Source organism: Microcaecilia unicolor, chromosome 4 (assembly GCF_901765095.1).
Source record: "Microcaecilia unicolor chromosome 4, aMicUni1.1, whole genome shotgun sequence".
NCBI lineage: Eukaryota > Metazoa > Chordata > Amphibia > Gymnophiona > Siphonopidae > Microcaecilia > Microcaecilia unicolor.
The window spans coordinates 166,220,783-166,244,575 of NC_044034.1; the positions used below are offsets into that span (position 1 = coordinate 166,220,783).

At 44.5% G+C, this 23,793-nt stretch overlaps 1 protein-coding gene and 1 long non-coding RNA gene across 3 annotated transcripts in view; one reads left to right on the plus strand and one right to left on the minus strand.

Moving 5' to 3' along the window:
* The window catches only part of HARBI1 (harbinger transposase derived 1), a 30,706-nt gene that overhangs the window by 4,762 nt on the left and 2,151 nt on the right, over positions 1-23,793 (plus strand). Inside the window, exon 2 of one of the 2 annotated variants that reach the window (XM_030200871.1) lies at positions 19,098-19,890. In XM_030200871.1, the coding sequence (XP_030056731.1) occupies positions 19,221-19,890 (670 nt within the window). In that variant the 5' untranslated portion in view covers positions 19,098-19,220. The remainder of the gene's footprint in view (positions 1-19,097; positions 19,891-23,793) is intronic. The other variant, XM_030200872.1, reaches the window with a different exon arrangement.
* The window catches only part of LOC115468836, a 45,610-nt gene continuing 44,964 nt past the window's right edge, over positions 23,148-23,793 (minus strand). The window contains exon 3 of the long non-coding RNA XR_003941925.1: positions 23,148-23,621. This is a non-coding gene — a long non-coding RNA (uncharacterized LOC115468836). The remainder of the gene's footprint in view (positions 23,622-23,793) is intronic.

Sequence of the window (23,793 nt, forward strand, 5' to 3'; positions counted from 1 at the left end):
AGCTCCTCTTGAACAAAGTCCTCTGTAAACTGGTCTTGGCCTATCATACATCCATCCCCTTTAGCCTTTGTTTTCTGTAGCCCTACCCCCAGCCTTTCATCTGTGAACACAGAGCAGAAATAATTGTTAAGCAGTTCAGCTTTGTCCTTATCATAGTAACATAGAAAATGACGGCAGATAAAGACCTGAATGGTCCATCCAGTCTGCCCAACAAGATAAACTCATTTTACACGGTATGTAATATTTTATATGTATACCCGAGTTTAATTTGTCCTTGCCTTTCTCAGGGCACAGACCGTAAAAGTCTGCCGAGCACTGTTCCTGTACCAAATGTTCTGAAGCTAACATTAAAGCACCTTAAAATTTACACTCCAGCCCATCCGTATCTATTCAGTCACGATCAGGGCACAGATCGTAGAAGTCCGCCCTGCATCAGTTTTACTCTCCAAATACCGGCGTCGCCACCCAATCTCCGCTAAGATTCCATAGATCCATTCCTTCTAAACAGGATTCCTTTGTGTTTATCCCACGCATGTTTGAATTCCATTACTGTTTTCATCTCCACCACCTCCCGTGGGAGGGCATTCCACGTATCTACCACCCTTTCCGTGAAAAAATACTTTGTGATATTACTCCTGAGTCTGCCCCACTTCAACCTCATTCATGTCCTCTAGTTCTACCACCTTGCTGTCTCCGGGAAAGGTTAGTTTGTGGATTAATACCTTTCAAATATTTGAATGTCCGTATCATGTCACCTCTGTTTCTACCTTTCTTCAAAGGTATGCATGTTCAGGTCGGTGAGTCTCTCGTACGGTTTGCAACGCAAATCCCATGCCATTTTTGTAGCTTTTCTTTGCACTGCTTCCAGTCTTTTTACGTCTTTAGCAAGATATGGCCTCCAAAACTGAACACAAATCTTCCACATATTTCTGTCCCTCAGCTTTGAGCCTCACAATGCTATTATGGCACTTCCTCCTGTCACTTATATAGCTGAAAAAGGTCTTATCACCCAATTTTACTGCATTAGCTATCTTTTCTTCCATTTGGTGCTTCGCTTTCCTGACTGCTTTTACAGCTTCACTTTGCTTATCCAGATATTCTCGCCTGTCTTCATCTTTCTGAGTTGTCTTATAATGTGTGAAGGCTAACCTCCATTTCCTTATCTTTTCAGCTACTACGTTCGAGTACCAGAGCAGCCTTCCTTTCCTCTTACTTTTATGTAATTTTCTAACATAAAGGTTAGTTGCCTTTTAATAAGCTCCTTTCAGTCTTGTCCATTGCTGTTCTACATCTTTCAGCTGTTCCCATCCTACTAACTGTTACTTGAGAAATTCCCCCATCTCGGCAAAGTTAGTTCTTTTGAAATCCAGCCCTCTCCCCTGTTTTAATATTGAACCACACCATTCGATGATCACTAGATGCCAAATAGTCTCCCACATTGACGTCAGAAACATTCTTACCATTCCAAGCACCAGGTCCAGAATAGCTCCATCCCGCATCCATTTTCTCTGTACTTTGCATGGGCTTCCAATTAAGAAACATGGTATTTTCAAAACTTTGGTCCTGGCCTTTAAAGTGCGTCATAGTATGACTCCTAGATATATTCTTGACAAGTTGCCAATTTATATTCTGAGGTGTTTTCCTTTACCTTCTGCCAGATCTTTCCAGCTGGAGTGCGCTCATTCTCACACATACTCTTATTTTATGGTTAAGTTGTGTAATAGGCTGCCTCCTTCTGTGAGATATATTAATGATCTGTTGAGATTTCATAAGGTTCTTAAAACCTATTTGTTTTAAATGTAATTTGGAAGAGGTGAAGTAGAGTTTGCCGGGTTACATTTTGTGTCTTCTATGTTGTTATATGTGGTACCGTGTTATTTTTATTATGTCTGTAATTTTGTAAACCATTTTGTTCGCTAGCAGGAGGATGGGCTAAATGAGTGAATAAATAAAATAGAAGTGTGGGTGGTGGTTTGTTTTTTAATTAGCGCTCTATTTTAAAATTGCTTTCCGTATGTATTAGCTTGGCAACATATGTTAGGCCAGTAAAGTTATCTAAATTTGTAAAGGGTCATCTTCCTTCTTGATGAGAGAGGAATTCCATGCATGTATTAACAGTTGCTCTAGTCTAATGAGTGATGCTATGGTGAAGTAGGCAAAGTCCCTGAAATGGAACAGTTGTACATTTATTTAATAAAACTAGGTGAAATGTCTCTGAACCTTAACTGAACCGCCGCGGTGAGCAGGAGCAGACGTAGGTTGCTTCAGCTGCTTGGGACCCCACCTGAAATCGGAGTTTACAAAGCCCCATGAGAGGTTAAACTCACCTCGACTATTAGCAAGCACGAGCCATACATGGACAAATACCTAACACGTACAACCATGGCTCAGGTACAAAAAACTGTGAGACGCAAAGAAGAAAAACAGAAAGCTGCCGATTCCAATATGGTGCCAGCTTCTCTAATGGTTTTGCTGCTTCCTTCGAGCCTTGACAACCTGATACCGGAGCTTGCAGACGCTGTTGTGCAGGCTTTGGACCCAAGATTCGCCCAAATTTCAGAACAGCTCGACAGAAAGCGGCAGATTCCAATATGGTGCCAGCTTCTCTAATGGCTTCGCCGCTTCCTTCGAGCCTTGACAACCTGATACCGGAGCTTGCAGATGCTGTTGTGCAGGCTTTGGACCCAAGATTCGCCCAACTTTCAGAACAGCTCGCCAGAATCACCACTCTAACGTCCGATTTGGTGCGTCGGGCGGGCGAACTAGAAGCGCGCATGACCGAGGTGGAAGAGGACCAGCAAACACAAGCAGACGCGGTGGCAAAGCTGCAACAAGCAATCCAAGATTATTCTCAAAAGATAGAAGATCTGGAAAACCGCTCCAGGCGAGATAACTTACGATTTATTGGGTTTTCAGAAGCCATCAAGGATGGCGAGATCAGGCAAACATTAGAAACCTGGCTTCTAGCGACGTTCCCAGAGGCGGGGGAGAGAAGGCCAATTCACATGTAGCGGGCCCACCGCGTGGGACCTCGGCCCGCGAGAGAAACGCACCCTCGAGTCGTGATTGCTGCTTTTTGTGTGTATGAGTGAAATTTTGCAATCTTAAAGCTTTACAAAAGCCAAAGAGAATCTACTAAATTTGATGGAGCAACAGTGAGGATCTTTCAAGACTACTCGGCTGCTGTAGAGTCACAGCGACGGGCCTTTACTCCGGTATGCACGAAGCTAATAGAAAATCAGCATCGGTTTCAACTGCAATATCCCGCTACTTTAAAAAGCCTCATAAATTGAATATGGAAACCCTTCACAATGCCAGAGGCCGTAGCAGAATGGCTGAATCGACCGACCACTTGAGCGATGGCGGCTCACAATTATTAGAGAATGTTACTATGGTTGGAAGCTGTATCTGAGGGCTGACCTGCGATAGAACCTTTGCAAAGATACCCGGGGAACACAAGTCAAAGGACGTAGGCAAAACTATACCGGAGAGACATGAACAAGATGCCCAGTGCAATTACATCGAGGACGAGTGGAGAACCCCAGCATATGGACTACCTACGGAAATGGTAAGATTGTGAGACTGTTAATCTAGCTCTATTTTATATAAGCTATGCACTGGGCAGAGAACAAGAGTGCTACTTGCACAAGTTTGTTGAAATTGTATAACCAGTTGTGGTTAGTGGGGAGATACGTTTCAAAGTTTGAGATTGAAAGAACTAGATTGAGGGTGGGGTCCCCTCGCAACATAGATCGGACCTGGCTGCCCATTGTAGGCAGGCAGCAGTAGAAGTAAGAAAGAAGAGAGGGGGGTTGAGTAGATTAGTTAGGATGGGAAAGGGTGTAAGAGGGGAGATTAGTGGGGGGGAGGATAACTTTCAGTAAGAGAAAAGTGCAGATAGGAGAGCAATGTCACATAGGTCACGGTCAATTAAGCTGGGAAGGTGCAGTTGGGTGGACGAGAGCACAGGATAACGTAATAATCAATATGAGTATGACTGCAGGTGTGATTGAGCATGAGTGGATGGAGTACATGCAGCGAGTGATGAGTGCCCCTGGGGGAGGCTGGGTGCCCGGGGGAATTAGTGACACAAGAAATTGAAGATAGATCACATGGCAACACCTGGAAGGTGATCCTCCGTTGCAGATAGTATCTTGGAACGTGTCAGGCATATCCACGCCAATGAAGCGATCCAAGATCCTAAACTCGTTGAAATGGCATAGAGCAGAAATTGCATGCTCGCAAGAGACGAAACTGATGAGAACACATGAAGCTTAAACAACAATGGGTAGAGCTATGCTATTTTTCCTCATCGGGGAGTAAACGTAGCAGAGTGGCAGTTCTTTTAAAAAAAAGGGTTGCCCTGCCAGACGCGATTGATTGATATATAAGGATACAGAGGATAGAATTGTGTTGATCCACCTTAACTATCAGGGACAGAAATTCTATCTCTGTGCAGTATATGGCCCAAATGGTTTTACCCCCTTCTTCTTCCAATGAGACTGACACGACTAGGACTTGAACATACAGATGGCCCCTGGGTGTGGGTGGGAGACTTTAACCAGGTAATGGATCCTCTTATAGATCGCTTCACCACACGGGCCAACACTGGGGGAAGAGAGGGAAAGGGACTACCCGACTTATGCTCTTCTTTAGACCTGGTGGGGACCCAGGGCGATTATTAAATCCAACTAATAGAGACTGCACACACCAGTCCAAGGTACACCAGTCATGGTCCAGAATAGATTATATTTTGCTCTCCCAGTCATGGTTTTTCCGCGTCCAGCTGGCCTGTATTGGAGCAATGGCAATATCAGACCATGCTTCGGTATGGATAGACATAGCAGTTAATGAGAGCACGGGCCACTCGCATGTCTGGCGATTTCCCTTTTACCTGAAGCACGACGCGAAATTAATAGAATACTTGTAAACTAAGTGGAAACAATACAGAGAGACAAATGCAGATTCATGCCCGTCACCCATCATATTTTGGGAAGCTTCTAAAGCAGTGTTAAGGGGAGACATGATAGCCTTTTATGAGTGCCTGAGCAAAACGCATAACGGCAGGGATAATAAAACTAGAAAAGGAATACCAGAAAGCTAAAAGGAAATATCTCAGACCCGACCACTGTTAATCAAGAGAACATGACTGCAGCATTGAATTTATTTATTTATTTATTGCATTTGTATCCCACATTTTCCCACCTTTTTGCGGGTTCAGTGTGGCTTACAATACATTATGAATAATGGAAATACAATTTGTTACAATTCAGGTTATGGATTACATTGTGAAGAGTTAAACGAGTCAAAATCAAATTCGTTAAGGAGTAAATCAATTGAAAGAACATTGAGACATTGGAAGGAGACAACAGGAAATTAAGGGGCGTTATATGAAGCAAATGGTACACACTTTTCTGTGAGTAAATGTTTGGGTGTAGTGAGATTAGGGTTAAGAATTCATAAGTAGATGTATAACTGAACAGTGAGTGTGAGCTTTATGTGTTGTGGTTTCTTCCGTAGATTTTATCAAAAAGATGTGTCTTTAGTGATTTACGGAAGTTGGTTTGTTCGTAGATCGTTTTCAGGTTCCGCGGTAGTTCATTCCAGTACTGCGTGCTCATGTAGGTAAAGGTTGATGCGTGCAGCGTCTTGTATTTCAGGCCCTTGCAATTAGGGAAGTGGAGGTTGAGGAAGGTTCGGGATGATCTCTTAGCGTTTCTGGGTGGTAAGTCGATTAATTCAGACATGTAGGCTGGGGCTTCGCCGTGAATAATTTTGTGGACTAATGTGCATACTTTGAACGTGATTCGTTCCTTGAGTGGAAGCCAGTGTAACTTCTCTCGTAAGGGTTTTGCACTTTCATATTTTGGTATTCCAAAGATGAGTCTGGCTGCTGTATTCTGGGCTGTTTGCAGTTTCCTCAAGATTTGCTCTTTGCATCCGGCGTACAGTGAGTTGCAGTAATCCAGGTGGCTGAGTACGAGGGATTGTACTAGGCTGCGGAAGACGGATCTTGGGAAGAATGGTCTTATTCTTTTCAGTTTCCACATGCAGTAGAACATCTTTTTGGTTGTGTTGTTTGCATGGGTTTCGAGTGTTAGGTGTCGGTCGATAGTAACTCCAAGGATTTTTAATGTTTCTGAGATTGGAAGGCTTAGGTTAGGTGTATTTATTGCAGTGAATTCGTTCGTGTTGTATTGGGAGGTGAGTATCAGGCATTGGGTTTTTTCTGCATTTAGTTTCAAACGAAATGCATCTGCCCAGGTGTTCATGATGCGTAGACTTTGGTTGATTTCATTGAATATTTCTTTGATGTCTTGTTTGAAAGGGATGTATATTGTTGCATCATCGGCATAGATATATGGGTTGAGGTTATGGTTTGATAGGAGTTTTGCCAACGGGGTCATCATTAGGTTGAAGATGGTTGGTGAGAGAGGTGATCCTTGTGGTACCCCACATTCAGGTGTCCATGCGGCAGACGTGGCTGAATTTGATGTGACTTGGTATGAACGTTGGGTTAGGAACCCCTTGAACCAGTTTAGGACATTTCCTCCTATGCCAAAGTATTCAAGTATGTGTAGTAGGATTCCGTGGTCTACCATGTCGAAGGCACTAGACATGTCAAATTGTAGGAGGAGTATGTTGTTGCCGGTTGCAATCATTTGTTTGAATTTAGTCATGAGGGTAATTAATACTGTTTCCGTGCTATGGTTCGATCGGAATCCTGATTGGGCATCGTGTAGTATTGAGTATTTGTTTAGATAGTTTGTGAGTTGTTTAGTTACAATTCCTTCGGTTATTTTGGTTATTAGTGGTATGGATGCTACTGGTCTGTAGTTGGTTATTTCCCTCGCGCTTTTCTTTGTGTCTTTGGGTATGGGGTGAGTAAAATCTTTCCTTTTTCTTTTGGGAAAAGTCCGTTTTGTAGCATGAAGTTTACGTGGTTTGTTAGGTCTATTGTGAATTGTTGAGGAGCTGATTTCATGAGATTATTTGGGCATATGTCTAGTTTGCAGTGGGATTTGGCATATCTTCTAAGTGTTTCAGAGATGAGGTCTTCTGATAGTAGTTCAAATTCGGTCCAGGTTCTGTCTGCTGGATATATTCCGTCTTCTGGGTCTAGACAATCTAGGAGTGTGGCGTATTCGGTAGGGCTGGTAGGTATTTGGAGTCTTAATTTTATTATTTTCTCCTTGAAGTATTTCGCAAGGTTGTCCACGTCTGGTGTATCTTTGCTGTTGTTTGTGACTGGTGTGGTGTCTAATAGTTTGTTCACGAGGTAGAAGAGTTTGTGTGTGTCTTTGTAGTTTGGTCCTATCATTGTCTTGTAGTGTAGTCTTTTAGTTTGTTTTATGGTATATTTGTATTTCCTCCGGAGTAGTTTCCAGGCATTCAGTGTTTGTTCATCTCTTTTTTTGTTCCATGCACGTTCTAGTTTCCTGACTTGTGTTTTAAGCTTTTTCAGCTCTTCGGTGAACCATGGGTTAGATTTTTTTCTGCGTGATGTTCTGGTTTGGATTGGGGCGATTTTGTCTAATGTTGTGCATAAATCGTCCCATTCTTGGAGGAATTGGATGGTGTCAGCATTGGTTGACCATTCGTTCTGGTAGATCTGTTGCCAAAATGTTGTGCGTTGGACTGTTTACATGAGAAGGCTAAAGCACAGTTCATAGTCCATAGGCACAATTTTCAAAGATTTGGTAATAAACCTGGGAAACTACTAGCACACATAGCCTGCACTTGGACCCCTAGACAGTTTATATGTAAGATCACCACAAGTAAGGGGCACCGAACCACAACATAACAAGTCATAATGGAGGCTTTCCACTCATATTTCAAAAAACTATTCCAAGACAACTTAAGACCGAAAACCCATCAATATTAGACTATTTGGAGGATGCAGGGATCCCAGGCCTTCCACAAGCGGTTCAGACCCACTTGGCACGGTCATTAAAGCTCACTGAAATCCAGAAAGTAATCAAAGCACTTCCACTGGGTACCTCTCCGGGACCAGATGGCTTCTCACACGAATACTATAAAATATTAGAATTACAGGTCGGCACCCTGCTGGTAGCTTACTTTGAGGCAGAAATAGAGCAAGGCCACTTCTCTGCAGGAGAAAATGAAGCGTTAATTACACTCATACCCAAGCCAAATAAGCCTCTGGATAGGGTGGAATCATATCGCCCGATCTCTTCGCTAAACGTGGACTTAAAGATCCTATCCCGGGTGCTAACGGAACGGCTGGCCCCTCATATCCCACTAGTGATATGGGACCATCAGGTGGGCTTCGTCAGGGGCAGAACCTCGGTGCTGAACATCAGGAAGGTGCTCCTCTCCATAACCTTTTGCCAGACAAACAAAGACCAACTCCTGCTGGTCAGCCTGGACGCGGAGAAAGCTTTTGACAAGGTAAACTGGCAATATTTGCTCCAGGTGCTAGAGTATGTAGGATTGGGGGCTGGTACATGCAAGCTATAAAAACTCTGTATATGAGGCCTACAGCCCGACTATTAGTAAATAATGTCCAGACCCCTAGTTTCGAGTTCTATAGAGGGACGAGACAGGGGTGTCCTCTCTCACCCCTGTTATTCCTGATCTACCTAGAACCCTTGCTAAGAACAATATTAAAAGACCCAGATATAAGGGGAGTCTCTCTACCTGAGCAGCCTGTAAAGGTCCTAGCATTTGCCGATGACATATTCCTTACCCTCACACAGCCCCAGAGCAAACTGCCAAGACTATTGGCGGCAGTAGACGAATTTAACTGTGTGTCAGGTTTCTCACTGAATTACCAAAATTCAACAGCACTGCCAGTGCAGCCAGAGATACGGACAGACTGGGTGGGTGATTTTCCATTGCGTTGGGAAGAGTAGAAGGTCAAGTACCTAGGAATACTTATCCCGGCCGATTTAACACAACTTACAAATGTTAACATGCAAATATTAAAACAACAGCTAAATGAGTCTCTAAAAAAGTGGAAGGGATTACCCTTATCATTATTAGGTCGTATAGCATTATATAATATGATGATACTGTTCCCTAAATGGATCTACATTTGGTAAATGATCCCTATAACGCTCACTTGCAAAGATGAAAAATGGCTGCACAGAAAACCGTTTATATGGCAGGGCAAAAGGGCGCGAATCCCCCTGGCGACATTATGCTCCCCAGGAGAAAGGGAGGTTTGGGACTCTTAAACCTGCGACTCTTTGTGATGGCAAGCCGGATCTGGTTTAGGTCTGGTTTCGGACTGGTTTAGGTCAAAAAGCTTGTACACATGCATGCCTACAGAGGTTCCTTGCCTAAAACCCATGCATTTCTCATACTGGCTACATGCACCCGCAAGAAAAGCTCCTGGTTTAGGCCACTTTACAGTAATCCTGCGGCCACTCCGCCAGGCTTGGCGCTGGATCTGTAGATATAAGGGCCTAGACCCGGAGGTGTCCCTATTATTGCCCATAGTAGGTAACAATGATTTTCCCAGTAGGAAACACCTCCGGAACTTTTCGTAGGTGGTCTTCTAGGGGCATTCAGTACCTCTTCCATGTGCTTAACGAACAAGGAAGGCTAAAAACCTTTGAGAGTTTGAATGAAGAATATGGTATGAATGAGTCAGACAGATTTGCTTATTTCCAGTTGCAACATTATGTTAAATCATTAGACCCAAAGGGGACTGTCGTAAGAAGTTTGGGAATATTTAAATGATCTGATGGACTTGGAAGCCCAGCAGCGAACAGCTTTAAAATATTACCATGCTTGAGAGACATAACACCTAAACATGATCTATCTAAAGTAGCCCAACAGTGGACACAAGAATTAGACTTGAAGACTTTCAGCAGCACAGATAGAAATATGCCTATGAGCCACCTACCAACTGACGGAAAATACCAGTTGGAGGGAGATGAACTACAAGTTTTTGTTGTGGCTTCATGTCTCACCATACAGAGCATTCCGATCCACCTTGAGAGAGAACAGCGAATGCCCCCGCTGCAAGGCTGAGGGCGCCCACTTGGGACATATGTTCTGGACCTGCCCCCTAATCAAGGTTTTTTGGAAAAACTTAGCTGGACACATTTCGAGGCTCTGGAATGTGACATAGAGACCACTACCCGGACAATTATTTTGACACCTTTCATACTGTTCCTGCAGTGCCAAAAGGATTGAAGGGCTTCCTTAAAAGGACAATGCTGATGGCAAAAAGAGTGACTCTCCAGCTGTGGTTAGACCAAGAAGGCCCTTCGGTGCCTCTTTGGAGGTCATCTATGATACATCTCTGCTCATTGGAACGCTCAGGGATCTCCAACCTAGCCTCCCCAAAAGGAGACCTGTTTTGTACAACGTGGATGCCATTCTGGGAGTCTTTAACCCCACCTGCATGCAGCAAAATATTGAACTCATAAAAGACTGGACCTATCTTGACATGAAACAGGGAGGGGAAGGGTATAGGTAGGGCAGGGGAGGGGGGATAGGGCATATAGTGGAGGAAGAGGGAGAAAATAAAAAGTTGTTGCACAGACACTAGAATGTCAGGATTCTAAAATCTGTATTTTGAATATGTATTTGTATAAATATCCTGTTGTTTGACTGCTGATTAATAAACATGATTTAAAAAAAAATAACTGAACCCAGAGATAAATTTAACAAAACCTGAAATTTTTATTTGTAAGAGTATTCCTAGTAGATGGAGGTAGAAATGTGAAATTTTCCAGTGACATCACCGGTATAAGGACTAATACCTTCAATAGATGGTAAAGTTGGGTTGCTGCTATGAGTAGGTTAGATGGGTGTGATTCCCTGGGAGGCTGTTCACATCCTGTGTCCCTAAAGATGGTCTGTGGGCCTTTTTGCTCCTGGAGGTTCAGGCCAAGGTCCTTACCCCCAGCAAAGCCAGAAGTATCGCTTAGTTTCATGTCCCCTTGCTTTAGCCCACGAGATCTAGCTTTCTGGTCTAGGCAGCGAAGTCCCTGTTTGCAACTGGTGTGGGAAAAGGGTTCATCTGATCCATCACAGTAGTGGAAATACCCCAGAGGTGGCTGCCTTTGTAACTGGGCAAGGGAATATGATTTCTGAGGTGCAACTCAATAAATTGCCGTTTTGGAGATGCCTTCTGGGCAAAGAGAAACCTCAGTAAGCTGCTGGACCGGCCAAAGGCATTGGTTTATCCTCAGCCTGGCAAGTCATGGCTTTGAGATTGGGGGAGATTTCATCAGGGTAGGAGGAGGAGATGAATTCTTTGTCCCTAAGGACATTAATGGGCAGTTCCTTAGTGTCAGCAGCAGATGAGTCCAGAGACCTGTGGGTTGTGTCCATCTACCAGCAGGTGGAGATTGCGCTAATGTGCACTGTGCCTAGTAGAATGTCATGCTTCCTGGCCGGCCATCTCCAGCTGGTTGGACGGAGATGTTTCACAGCCTCCTGGCTTCATTTGCTCCTGTTCTGGCTTTGCTGGTTCAGTAGAGCTGAGGGTGTTCTGGCTGAGCAGCGCCAGCTTTAGGAGGTACACCTGGTCCCTCCCCCACCTCTTCTGTCCCAGGGGTTTATCCTCCAGCCCTCTCTTCCTTACAGATTTGTCTTCTGAAAAAAAAAGTGGCTTTCTGTGCCTGCCTTGCACTCTCAAGGTGCTTGTCACGGCTTTGGAGCATTGAGTGAGCCGACGATTCCCTCCCTATTAGCTGCAGTGAGAATGCCTCCTTTTTTTCTGCCTTGCAGCAGCTCTATTTCGGCCTTTTAAGTCAACAGAATTGGTGAAGTGCTGTTCCCGCTGTGGGAAATGGAGAACAGCATCGGAGCTTTGCCCGGAGGGTGCTTGGGCTCTGATGCCCTTGAGATCTCCAGTGAGGAGGTTGAGGCTGACTCTTCCTGCTAGCAGAAATCGCATTCTGTTCCTCTTTCAGAGGACTTGGCCATTTTGAACTCGCTCTGCTAGGCGTTTGCACTCTGACTTTTCCGCTTCCATGACCAGCGTGGGTAGTGAGGGGGATGCACCAGCTGGTTCTCCAGTGGTCAACTCTGATTTGCCCTTTTCCCTGGAGTTTGTTTTACTTCTCCATTGTTCTTATTTGTTAAAGCACGTGTCCTCGGGGACTGGACTTTTGTTTGAGATGGTGGTTTCTGGAGGCCTGCTTAGTGGTCATCCCCTGTTGTGGAACTACGGGTGACTAAGGCAATGGCTCGCCTATACCCTGTGATACAGGACAAATTGGAGCGTTTCCGGTTGCCTAAGTTAGATACTTTGGTGGCAACTGTGACTAAAAAGATCACTTTGCCTGTGGAGGGGGGGGGGGGGGCGTTGTGCTCAAGTACGTTCTAGATGCAAGCTCGGGGCTGCTTTGAAAATGTCCTTTGAGGTTTCTGCCTTAGCTTTGCAGGCGGATGTTTGTGGGTCTTATGCAGCCCGTGCAGCCCTCTCCTGGTTGCATCAGGCGGCTGACGCCATATTGGAGTCGGGGGCTCAACCATCTCCTGAGTTCCCGAACGTTGAGTCGGGGTTGGCCTACTTGGCTGACACTCTCTGTATGACTTGGTCAGAACAATGGCCAAACAGATGGCCTTGGCGGTGACCAACCATAGGTTATTATAAAGCCACTGGGCCGCTAACGTGGCTTCCAAACAGCTCCTGGTCCATCTACCCTTTACCAGTAACCTTTTGTTGGACCTGGGAGACTCTCTTTTAAGTCTCAGCGTTTGCCGGGGGATGGCCTCATCCTTCTTCTAAAAGGGACTCTTCGGAGGTCTCATTTTTGAGATAGTAGGAGGTACCGCCCAGGCTGTCCCGCTTATGTGGGTAGATCCCAGTATAGCCAGAAACAATCCTTTCAGACTGATAGCAATCTGCAGGAACTCTTGGAAGATCCTCTGCCCCCTTCTCACTCCTCCCAACGATGGGACGCTGGCTCACTGTTCGGCGGTAGGGGGATGTTTGTTCCCCTTTTGCGAGGAGTGGGACACAATTACTACAGACCAGTGAGTGCTGGATCTTATTTGCGATGGCTACAGGGTCGTTTGCTTCTCCAGTGAGAGATTTTTTCTTGGCGTCCCCGTGCGCTTCTCCATGGAAGCGAGTCACAGTGCGGGCCATTCTTCTGTACCTGCGGTGCCTGGGGGTGGTACTGCCCATTTCTGCTGCAGAGCATGGCCAAGGGCGCTACTCTATTTACTTCATGGCGCCCCAGAAGGGTGCAGACTTCCGTACTATCCTAGACCTCAGAAAGGTCAATTAGTCCCTCAGGCTCTGCCTCTTCCACATGGACACAGTTCACTCTTATCTTTGCGGCAGTTCAGCCTAGAGGATTTCTTACAGCACTGGACTTCAAGGAGACGTATCTGCATATTTCCATTTGGTCTTCTCATCAGAGATTTCTGCGGTTTGCTGTTTTGGGTCAGCATTTCCAGTTTCTGGTGCTGCCCTTTGGTCTTGCTACAGCTTTGTGGACCTTTACAAAGGTCATGGTGGTGGTGGCGGCAGCCGCATCTCGGTGCAAAGGGATTTGAGTCCACCCCTATTTGGGCAATTGACTCATCCAAGCATTCTCTTCCCAGGACAGTCTTCAAGCCATGGCTCGAGTGGTGTCTCTTCTCCAGTCCTTGGGCTGGGTGATCAACATGCCCAAGAGTCACCTGGTGCCTTCTCAGTCGCTAGAATATTAAGGGGTTCTCTTCAAGACCAAGGTAGGTCAGGTGTTTCTCCCCGAGGCAAGATCCATCAAGCTCCAGATTCAGTGCTTGCTGCTGTCTGCAGTCTCCTGTGTCTGGGATTATGCTCAGGTTTTGGGATCGATGGCGACCACACTGGAAGTGGTGCAGTGAGCTGGGGCTCACATGTGGTCCCTTCGGCTGTTCCTGCTGAGTCGCTGATCCCCCATTTCAGAGAACTACGAGAGATGTCTTTTTAGCCCTTGGCTCGAAGCAGTTTGATGTGGTGGCTTCAGGTGGATCATTTGCTCTGGGGTGTTCCCTGAAGACTCCCAAATGGACAGTGGTGATCTCAGATGCCAGTCTTTCGGCATTGTCTCTCCCATTGTCTCCAAGACCTCTGGCCCATCATCGCTTGGAGCTTTGGACGGCCCACCTTGCTTTGCTGTCATTTCGGCCTTTCCTCTAGAGATGGCCAGTGAGAGTTCTTTCTGACAACATGACAGTAATTGCATACGTCAATCATAGACCGTTATTAAATGGACTTGGGGGAAAATCCACTATTTCTGGGATAAGCAGTATAAAATGTTTTGTACATTTTTGGGATCTTGCCGGGTATTTGTGACCTGGCTTGGCCACTGTTGGAAACAGGATGCTGGGCTCGATGGACCTTTGGTCTTTCCCAGTATGGCAATACTTATATCAGGAGGGCGCGCACAGCCCTCCAGTGGGCAGAGACTCACTTGCTTTAGCTCTCTGCAGCGCTCTTTGTGGGAGCAGAGAATATACAGGATGACTTTCTTAGTCGCACCACTCTGGATCTCTGTGAATGGGAACTTTTGCCGTCAACCTTCCGGTTGATAGTCCAGCGTTGGGGTTCTCCCAGCCTGGACCTGATGGCGACCAGTGTCAGTGTGAAGGCTTCTCGCTTCTTTAGCAGAAGAAGGGAGCGAGGCTCTGAGGGGTTAGACACTCTTCTTCAGTGTTGACCAGAAGCCGTTCTGCTTTGTCTTTCCTCCATGGTCTCTGATCAGCTGGGTGCTCCGGCGCGTTGGGTCGGGTGATTCTCATGGTCCCAGGCTGGCCCAGGAGGGTGTGCTTTTGCGGACCTAATGTATCTGTTGGTGGCCCTGCCATTGCACTTCCCCCGGCACTGGATCTTAGCCAGGACCCGGTTCTCATGGAGGAACCCTCCCGCCTTAGTCTTACGGCCTGGCTCTTGAGCGAGCTTATCTGAGAAAGAAGGGTTACTCGGGTATGGTCATCTCTACTTTGATTCATGCCCAGAAGCGTTCTACTTCGGCGGAGTATTCTTGAATGTGGCATGCCTTTGAATCTTAGGGCTCAGAGAGAGAAATATTGTCGCTTCTGGCTTCTTTGTCTCAGATTTTATCTTTCTTTCAGTCTGGGTTGCAGAAAGGTCTGACAGCCAGTTCCCTTCGGGTTCAAGTGGCTCCAAGGGAATGGTACAGTATAGGGGGTGTAGTGCTTCAGTGTGCAAAGGAAGAGAGGGACTTGGGGGTGATTGTGTCTGACGACCTTAAAGCTTTTCAAACAGGTAGAAAAAGCGACAGCCAAAGCCAGAAGGATGCTTGTGTGCATAAAGAGAGGCATGACCAGCAGGAAAAAGGAGGTGATAGTGCCCTTCTATAAGTCTCTGGTGAGGCCTCATTTGGAGTACTGCGTGCAGTTCTGCAGACCGCAGCTACGGAAAGATATAAACAGGATGGAATCGGTCCAGAGGGCGGCTACGAAATTAGTAAGCGGTCTTGAATGCAAAAATTATATGGACAGGCTTATGAACCTCAACATGTATACGCTGGGAGAGAGGAGACATGATAGAAACATTTAAATATCTCAAGGGCATTTATGTACAGGAAGAGAGCCTTTTTCAAAGAAGGAGAGCTCTGGAATGAGGGAGCATACGGCAAAGTTAAGAGGGAATAGGCTTAGGAGTAACCTAAGGAAGTATTATTTCACAGAAAGGGTGGTGGAGGCGTGGAATGGCCTCCCGGTGGAGGTGGTGGAGTCGAGGACTGTTCCAGAATTTAAAAAGGCATGGGATAATCATGTGGGATCGCTTAGGAACAGGAGAAATTTGGTGTTGCAGACTGGATGGGTCATATGCAGTGGTGTGCTGGAGCCGGCTCTGTCCGGCTCGCAAGAGCCGCTTGTTACATTTTGACAGCTCTTGCGAGCCGATTTGTTTGGGGCGAGCCGGCTTCATTACAGATTCTACCTACAGTGTCGGCTACTTTTCACTATTGGGACTATTTGCAGCTACTAACACTCACTTGTCTAAGCACACTCCGATTGCGGATAACAGTTTTTACCAGGTATGGGGCTGACTACGTTTCAGAGGTGGGCACAGAGGGGTTTGGACACTTGGGGGCAGTTATACGAGGAGGGGGAATATGTTTCCTTTGAGAGACTGTCCGGGGGATTGTTATGCGTACATTCAGTTGAAACATTTTTTACAAATCCCAGTCTATAGGTCGTGTATTGTGAAGGATGATTCCTATTTAGAGGACTTATGTGAAGACTCCAAGAGTACTTGGGGGCTGATTACAAGTTTGTATGGTTATTTGGCTAGACGTATTAAACCCTATACTCTTCATAGGTTGAATTGGGAAAAGGAATCGGGTTTTGCATTATCAGCTGATGACTGGTTGGTTATGGAGAGAACACTCTTGAAATCCTCATTAGCTGTTTGAAGGAAAATGCAATTAAGGTATTTTATCGTTGATAATCTTACCCCAGTGAGATTACATCATATGTTTCCCAATGAGTCTCCTAATTGTTGGAGGGGGTGTTTGGTACCGGGGACGATGGGTCACATTTGGTGGCTGTGTCCTAAGGCTCGAGCTTATTGGAGGGCGGTTCAGTCTAGACTCCAGTTAATGGTTGGGCAGAATAATACAATGGCATCCAGCTGTGTTTTTGCTGGGCAGGAAACCATTGGGGCGTACTCTTCAACAGTCATTGTTAGTGCAACATGCCATGCATGCTGCTCGTTTAAATCTGGCGCAGCACTGGAAAATGAGAGGGGTCCCTCCATTAGTTTGTTGGATTTCTAGAATGTGGTATATCTGTGAGATGGAACATCTGACGGCTGTGAAGAAGAAGACTTTACATAAATGGGAATTGGTGTGGGAACCCTTTTTGAAATCTTGTTCTGCTTGAAGGAGAGCTTGTTTTAGGTTTATTTGATATAGGGAGGGTGGTATGGGTGAGGGGGGAACCTGGTGGGGTTAACTCATATTAAAATATGGAGGCTGGATCTGTTTTTGATACCTGTATTGAGATTCACACAGTGTAGCAGGTTATGTTTTTGCATTGTACCTTTTTTCTATTTGCTGTACTGTACTGGTGTTTATACAATAAACAGTCTCTACAAATTAAACAACAAAAAAAAGAAACTGGACAGTGATTTTGACACAAGTTTAAAGAACGTTCAGCCTTACAAAATCTCCTATCAGGTTACAGATTCACATGGCTCTCTAGCTAAAGCTGCTCACTGTAGAGCTTTACAAGCTTGTAGGTAGCTTTTGTAGTTAACCTCAGTTTGCTGTAGCTCGTGAAGGAGTTGTGTTATACAGAGCTTCTTATCTGCAAATTCCAGAATGTAGTTAATTGTGGATCACAAATCAAGAAGACTGAGACATTTGTCCTCAGGAAATATATACTATCATGGTTAAACCAAGCATAATTGCAGTTATTAAAACCCAATATAAACTTGTAAGTTATCCCAAATATTTATGAAACAGAAACGTTTTAAGAGCTCTGTGAAATACCTAATGGTTAGGGTAGCAGTCTAAGAACCAAGAGAACTGGGTTCAATTCGCACTGCAGCTCCTTGTGAATCTGGACAAGTCACTGAACCAACTGCTTTGATTATAACCACAAAAAGGAAGTATATCAAATCCCATTCCCCTTCCCCTCGTGTAATCTACACACATAATATTCAGCCAACTGGTTGGAATCTTTTCTTTTATATGGCACTGAAGAGTGTATTGAGAAAGATGAAATCTCTAATAATGATTGAAATTGAGACCTCCTTGAGGCTGGAGTACCTTCCTGATTTGGCCAACAATTCCCTGAAGTTTTAACAGTTATCTTTAACTTGAGAAACAGTGTCTTTGACCTTGTTCTTGAACTAGAATATTTCCTGTGCAGTGAACATCTGTGAGGTGATCTGAGGCCCTCACACAGGATGAGGTTCTGAACAATGCCATTCTGTGTGCAACACTTGCACTAGCTTCTGTTCTAGAAGAAGTATTATAAGCATTATGTTTTGGCTTAATGAGATGGAACTCCTTCAAGTTGTGAAGGTATTGATTAAAAATGAAGTCTGGATTATTTTGGAGAATTGTGAGGTGTGGAAGTATGCTTGGTATATTTGAGCTGCTAAAAGAAGAGGGACCCCAGAGTGACATACTGGAGACTTAAAATGATCTCTTCTAGAGGGGTAGTCAGGATAACATTCAGGTTTTTGTTCAACTATAGACTTGTATAACCCTGGTTCATTAAATGACCAACATACTGAGCATTCTGGCAGTGGAACCCAAGCTGTCCCAAAGGCTCACTTTCAGGAGGTTGGAGATGCCAGTTTCCATGTTCACCTCAAATGCTTTGAAATATTGATATTAGTAAACTTCAAAATGCTTTTATTTTATAGGAATAGACTAGCATAGTTTAACAAAATGCAAGCTGGTCTAGTGTGACATCATCTGGACAAGGTTTCCCTTTTCACTTAATTAGGGTAGTGTCTCAGATCGACTAAATAAAAAGCATTTTGCAGTTTAATGATGATTTGGGTAGTTTTCATGCCATTTTTAGTGGCATATAATTATAACAGTGAAGACAAGCTCAAACAGCACACTCCAAGCATGGATCTTCCCCTCTTTCTCTGAGGAGAGGTCAGTCCTAGATGCCAAATGACTTGAAATCTATTTGTTTGAAAATTCAGTGTATGGTGCTTTATGACAATTTCTAAGTTTTAATTTTGTCCACCTCCCTACGGTTCTAAACAACAAAAAAGAGGAGTACAGCGCTTCCATATTACCCAGCTCCAGGAGGGAGGTTTTAGTCCCTGAGAATACCCCATTTGTTTGCAACATGTAGAAGGTTTTACGTATATACATGGTTTCTTTAAGTCCTTTTTAACATAATTGGCCCTTTTAATATAATTTTATTCAGCACGAGCATTTGCATGAAATTACTGAAGCAAGAAAAAATAAAATAAAGAAAACAAAACGAGGAGGGTAGTCACCCCCTCCCCATTTTAGGTTTGTAATGCTGATTGGCCTGCAGTTTGCAGACACACCATGTTTGATCTTAGGAATTAAAAATGAGGACAATTGAAAGTGAGTTATGGAGCGTTTGTTTGAAGACATTGTTTGCTGAACAGTTCTGGTGTTCTTATTACTGCCTTAATTATATTTTTTATTTAACATTCCCAGGAATATTGCAGGAGGAAATTCCTTTGTGGACTTCAGCTATAAACTGAATGTTCCTGTGGATCAGATCGTGTTCTTCAGAGCTGAAGAGAGATTCTGTAGCAGAAAAATCAATATTTTGTAACCATGGCCATTCCTATTGCCATGCTCGACTGTGATCTGTTGTTGTGTGGCCGGGGACACAGAACACTTGACCGTTTTAAGCTGGATGATGTCACAGATGAGTACCTTGCATCTACCTATGGGTTTCCTCGACAGTTCATTTGCTATCTAGTGGATCTCCTCGGGAACAACCTAACTCGCCCTACGCAGCGGTCCAGGGCTATCAGTCCAGAGACTCAAATTCTGGCAGCCTTAGGCTTTTACACTTCTGGCTCTTTCCAGACGCGGATGGGCGATGCCATTGGTATCAGCCAGGCCTCCATGAGCCGATGTGTTACTAATGTGACTGATGCATTGGTGGAGCGAGCCTCCCAATTCATTCACTTCCCAATGGAGAAAAGCGCAAGGCAGCAACTGAAGGATGAATTCTATGGGCTTGCAGGGCTACCTGGCGTGCTCGGTGTGTTGGACTGCACTCATGTGGCAATTAAAGCACCCAATGCGGAGGACCTGTCCTATGTGAACTGCAAGGGTGTACACTCCTTGAACTGTATGATGGTGTGTGATGCACGGGGCTTGCTGCTGCATGTAGAGACTCACTGGCCAGGAAGCTTGCAAGATAACATGGTGCTGCAGCAGTCAGTCCTGTACACACAGTTTGAATCAGAGACGCACAAACATAGGTGGCTGCTGGGTAGGTTTACTTGTTTTAGCCTAATCCCTCCCCATCCCGTCCCAGCTTACTTCTTTCCTCCATAGAAGTTGCTATGGAGTAGCAAGTGCCACCCCAATTTCAGCCAGCAGATTGGGCCCAAGATAGCCATCTGCCTTCCTGATCAAATGGCTTGTTGTTTTTATCCTGTTTTAGCAGTCTCTTTCCTGCTCACCAGCACTTGGCCCATATGTTTAAACATCAGCACTGCAAATGTGAGCACTTTCAGCGGTTTTCGCATTTAAGACCAAAGCTTCCTGTTACTGTAACAGGAATTTCCTGTCCCATCCACGTGTACTGCTGAAATTGCACTTGCGGTGCTGGTTTAAACAGAGGGGCTAATGATAAGGAGCAGAGGGAGTGACTGGTACAGCTGCTTCTGTTACTTAACTAATTTGAAGGTAGGGGGAAGAAGAGGCAAAAGCAAATATTATACGAGGGGAGAGGCTGGGCCCGATGCTTGAGATGGAGGCAGATGGAAGAGGAAGAAGCAGGGTTGTATGCTGGGAAAGAGGTAAGGAGAGAATGAATGTTGTGGAAAGAGGCATGACAGATGCTGGAAGATGGGAAGAAACAGATGGAATGGAGAGGGAGGGGCATGGACAAATGCTGGAAAAGTGGGAGACAAGGAGATTGGAGAGAGAGGACAGAGCATGATGTCACAAGGCTGAAGCCACTCCACCCAAGGAGGTTTTCATTCACCTCAATGCTGCTGCCGCCATCTTGGCACACTCAAAACAATGTACTTGATAAGGCAGGTTCCGCCTACTGGCTTCAGCCTACATAATTGGCCAGATACACACATGCCATCTCCTGTTCTTTCTCCAACCCCCTTGGTGGGAGAGGTAGGGCGATCGGATGCTGGGGATGGAAGTAGATGGGTGAGTTCTGGGGTAAAGGCCTAGGAGACAGGAGATCAGATATTGAGAGCAGGGACTCAGAGATACATGGAAGCATAAGCCATACAGTTTTTACCTTCCGCCACTTTCTAGTCTGCCCAGATGTAGAAATGTGGATGGCAGAATGGAAGAGCAGAGTTTGAGATTTGATTAGGATTGGATAGGTGGTGGTGATTGAGCAGCATGAGAAAGCGGAGACTTACAGATTAGGTGAGGGCAGAGTGAGAACTAAAGTTTGGAAGGATATGAATAGAGGTGTGTTGTACTATGGGGTATGAGACACTGAAGAAAAGTGGGGAGGGGTTGAAAGGCAGTTGAAAGGGGTAGGGGACTGTGGAGAAAAGTGAGACGGAGGAAGGCGATGGGGCTTTGAAGGGAGTGAGAGAGAGAGTGGAAATGGAGAAGGTGAAAGGGGGGATGAATGGGATGGTAGAGGGTAAAAGAAAAAAGGGGGCTAAAAGCAGTGGAGAGAATGAGTGACAGGGAACAAACCAAGGTAGGTAAGGGGAAGAGAAGACGGCTGGTGGAGGAGGAATAGGGTTGATGGCAGTGGGGGGAGGGGCTTGAGAATAGGTGAAAGAGGAGCAGAAGATAGGGGAAGAATGAAAGATGGAGCGGAATGAGAGATTTGGAAAGTGAGAGTGGGACAGGGGAAATGGAATTAAAAATTGGAGGGTTGAGAGAAGGGGAAGAGTAGACTCTGAGTAGGTACAGAGGTAGGTGAGAGAAATCCAAGAAAAAAAATATTAAACAGTAAGATCAGTTTTAGAGAGGGGCATAGAGGAGGATAGGAAGAAGACAGGAAAGAGAAGAAAACAGAAATTGGAAACAATCCCGGAAAGGACATAAAAGATTTGCAAGGAGAAAGTAGAAAGAAAATCCACGATCACCTTGATTAGAAAAAAAAATGATCAGAGAACAAGGATACAAAAAAGGCATTTTATTTTAATTTTTTTACCTATTGGAATATATCATTTAAGAATGTACATTTCTTTTGCTCAGTACAGGATGAGATGCCATTCTGTTGGTTTTTTTTTTATTTCTATAGTGTTGCACTGCATTCTATATACTAGCATGTGGTTTGTGTGGGAATCCTATCAATCTGGCTTCTTGGGTTTTCAGATTTTGTCTGCACCCTTCCATATCTAAATGTGTAATCTCTTATTTTGTATTTAGGGAGGGTCTATTTTCTGCATGTGTGTCCACAAAGAAGGATTATGCTTGCATTTAGCTTCTGTGTAGGAATCTGTCATAGTCTGGTTTATTTTCCCAGCGGACTAGGGCTCAGTATATTTGTACTGCTACCTCTGAATACTAGGTTTAGTATGACATATTTTCTATATAGGTGTTGAATGTTTTTGTAGGGTTTTCCATAATTGTTTTGGTTGTCACCACAGTAGTGAATGTAAATATAATAACTAAGTGATAGCTTTACCTAGAATATAATACTTTCTTGTTGTATGCTTTTTTTTTTTTATTTCTTCTACGTTTATTCTTTCATATAAAAAGTTCATTAGTATAAATACAGAATGTGTATTCACATCCAATAATAATTTTCCAATGTTAATTGTATATACTTAGTGGGGGGAGGAGGGCATGAGGCTAAAGATCTGCCTAGGGCATCAGATACCCATGGGCCAGTCCGGGGGGGGGGGCAAAAAAGAAGGTGTGTATGGAGGGCCTAGAAAAAAGTTGAGAGGCAGTATAAAGAAATGGACTGGGAGGAGGTTGAAATATTAATAAGAACATAAGCGTTGCCAGTCCATCAAGCCCAGTATCCTGTTTCCAACAGTGGCCAATCCAGGTCAAGTACCTGGTGAAATCTCAAAAGAGTAAAACAGATTTTATGCTGCTTATCCTAGAAAAAAGTAGTGGATTTTTCCCAAGTCCATCTTAATAATGGCTTATGGACTTTTCTTTTAGGAAATTATCCAAACCTTTTTTTTAAACCCTGCTAAGTCAACTGCTTTTACCACATTCTCTGGCAACAAATTCCAGAGTTTAATTAACTTTGAGTGAAACTACATGTGGATTAAAAGAAATAAGACAGGACCTATATGTCAGAAGGGTTAAGTGAGAGGAAAGGCACTGGGGCTGGTATGGAAAGAGTCAGGAGACGGTAGATGAGAGCTTTGGAGGTAGTAATGTGTAATCCTGTCCCTTGCCCTTGGAAAGGGGAAAACACTTCAGCCCTAGAGGCTGGAATAAGAGAGACAATCACACTTAGATATAGGCGCAACCAGTAAAAATCTTTATTGGTATCTCACTAAGCCAATACAGAATAATTGTTCTCTCTGGAACAGGTTGTCACGCACAGACTGAATAACAAAACTGCTCAGCACAACTCTTCTCAGTTATCATATATATACTGTTGTAAGTTTCGTTTCTCCTAAATCATGTGATTTCTCCTAAACTAACTTATGATCATATATAAATTTTCCTGTTGCCTTCCATTACACAATATAGTAATATACAAAAATGGCAATTTCCTCCATTCTATTATCCTCTCCTGCTTGTGTTCACATGCACACGTTGTGGCCATTGGCTAATTCCTTATCAGTAACGTGTGCTCACAGCATGCAAAAACCAGCAAACAAATTAGTATGAAACACCTGGTGTCCTTCCTCTCTGAACACATATTTCTGTTGGAACATCATGGGCTTTGCAGGGTCCTCAGTATCTCATCACCATCAAGGTTATATCCATTTGTATTTGTCGTATATGGGCCGCATAACCTAATTTCCTCCTGAGTTTCTCCTTGGCATGCGATATGTACTTTCCATTTACTGATAAAGCACTCTTGCTTAGGTGCAGCTGCAGGGAGAAAGTAAAATTATGCTGATGATAGCACATGTAGGAAATCTGAGGGCCAGCAGGGCCATTTTACAGGCCTAGTATAGGAAGAAATATACATTTCCCTTCAAAGGCCATTGGTCAAAGAGCTTGTGGCCTTTCACACACAAGAAGGTGAGAGACTGGGTTCTTC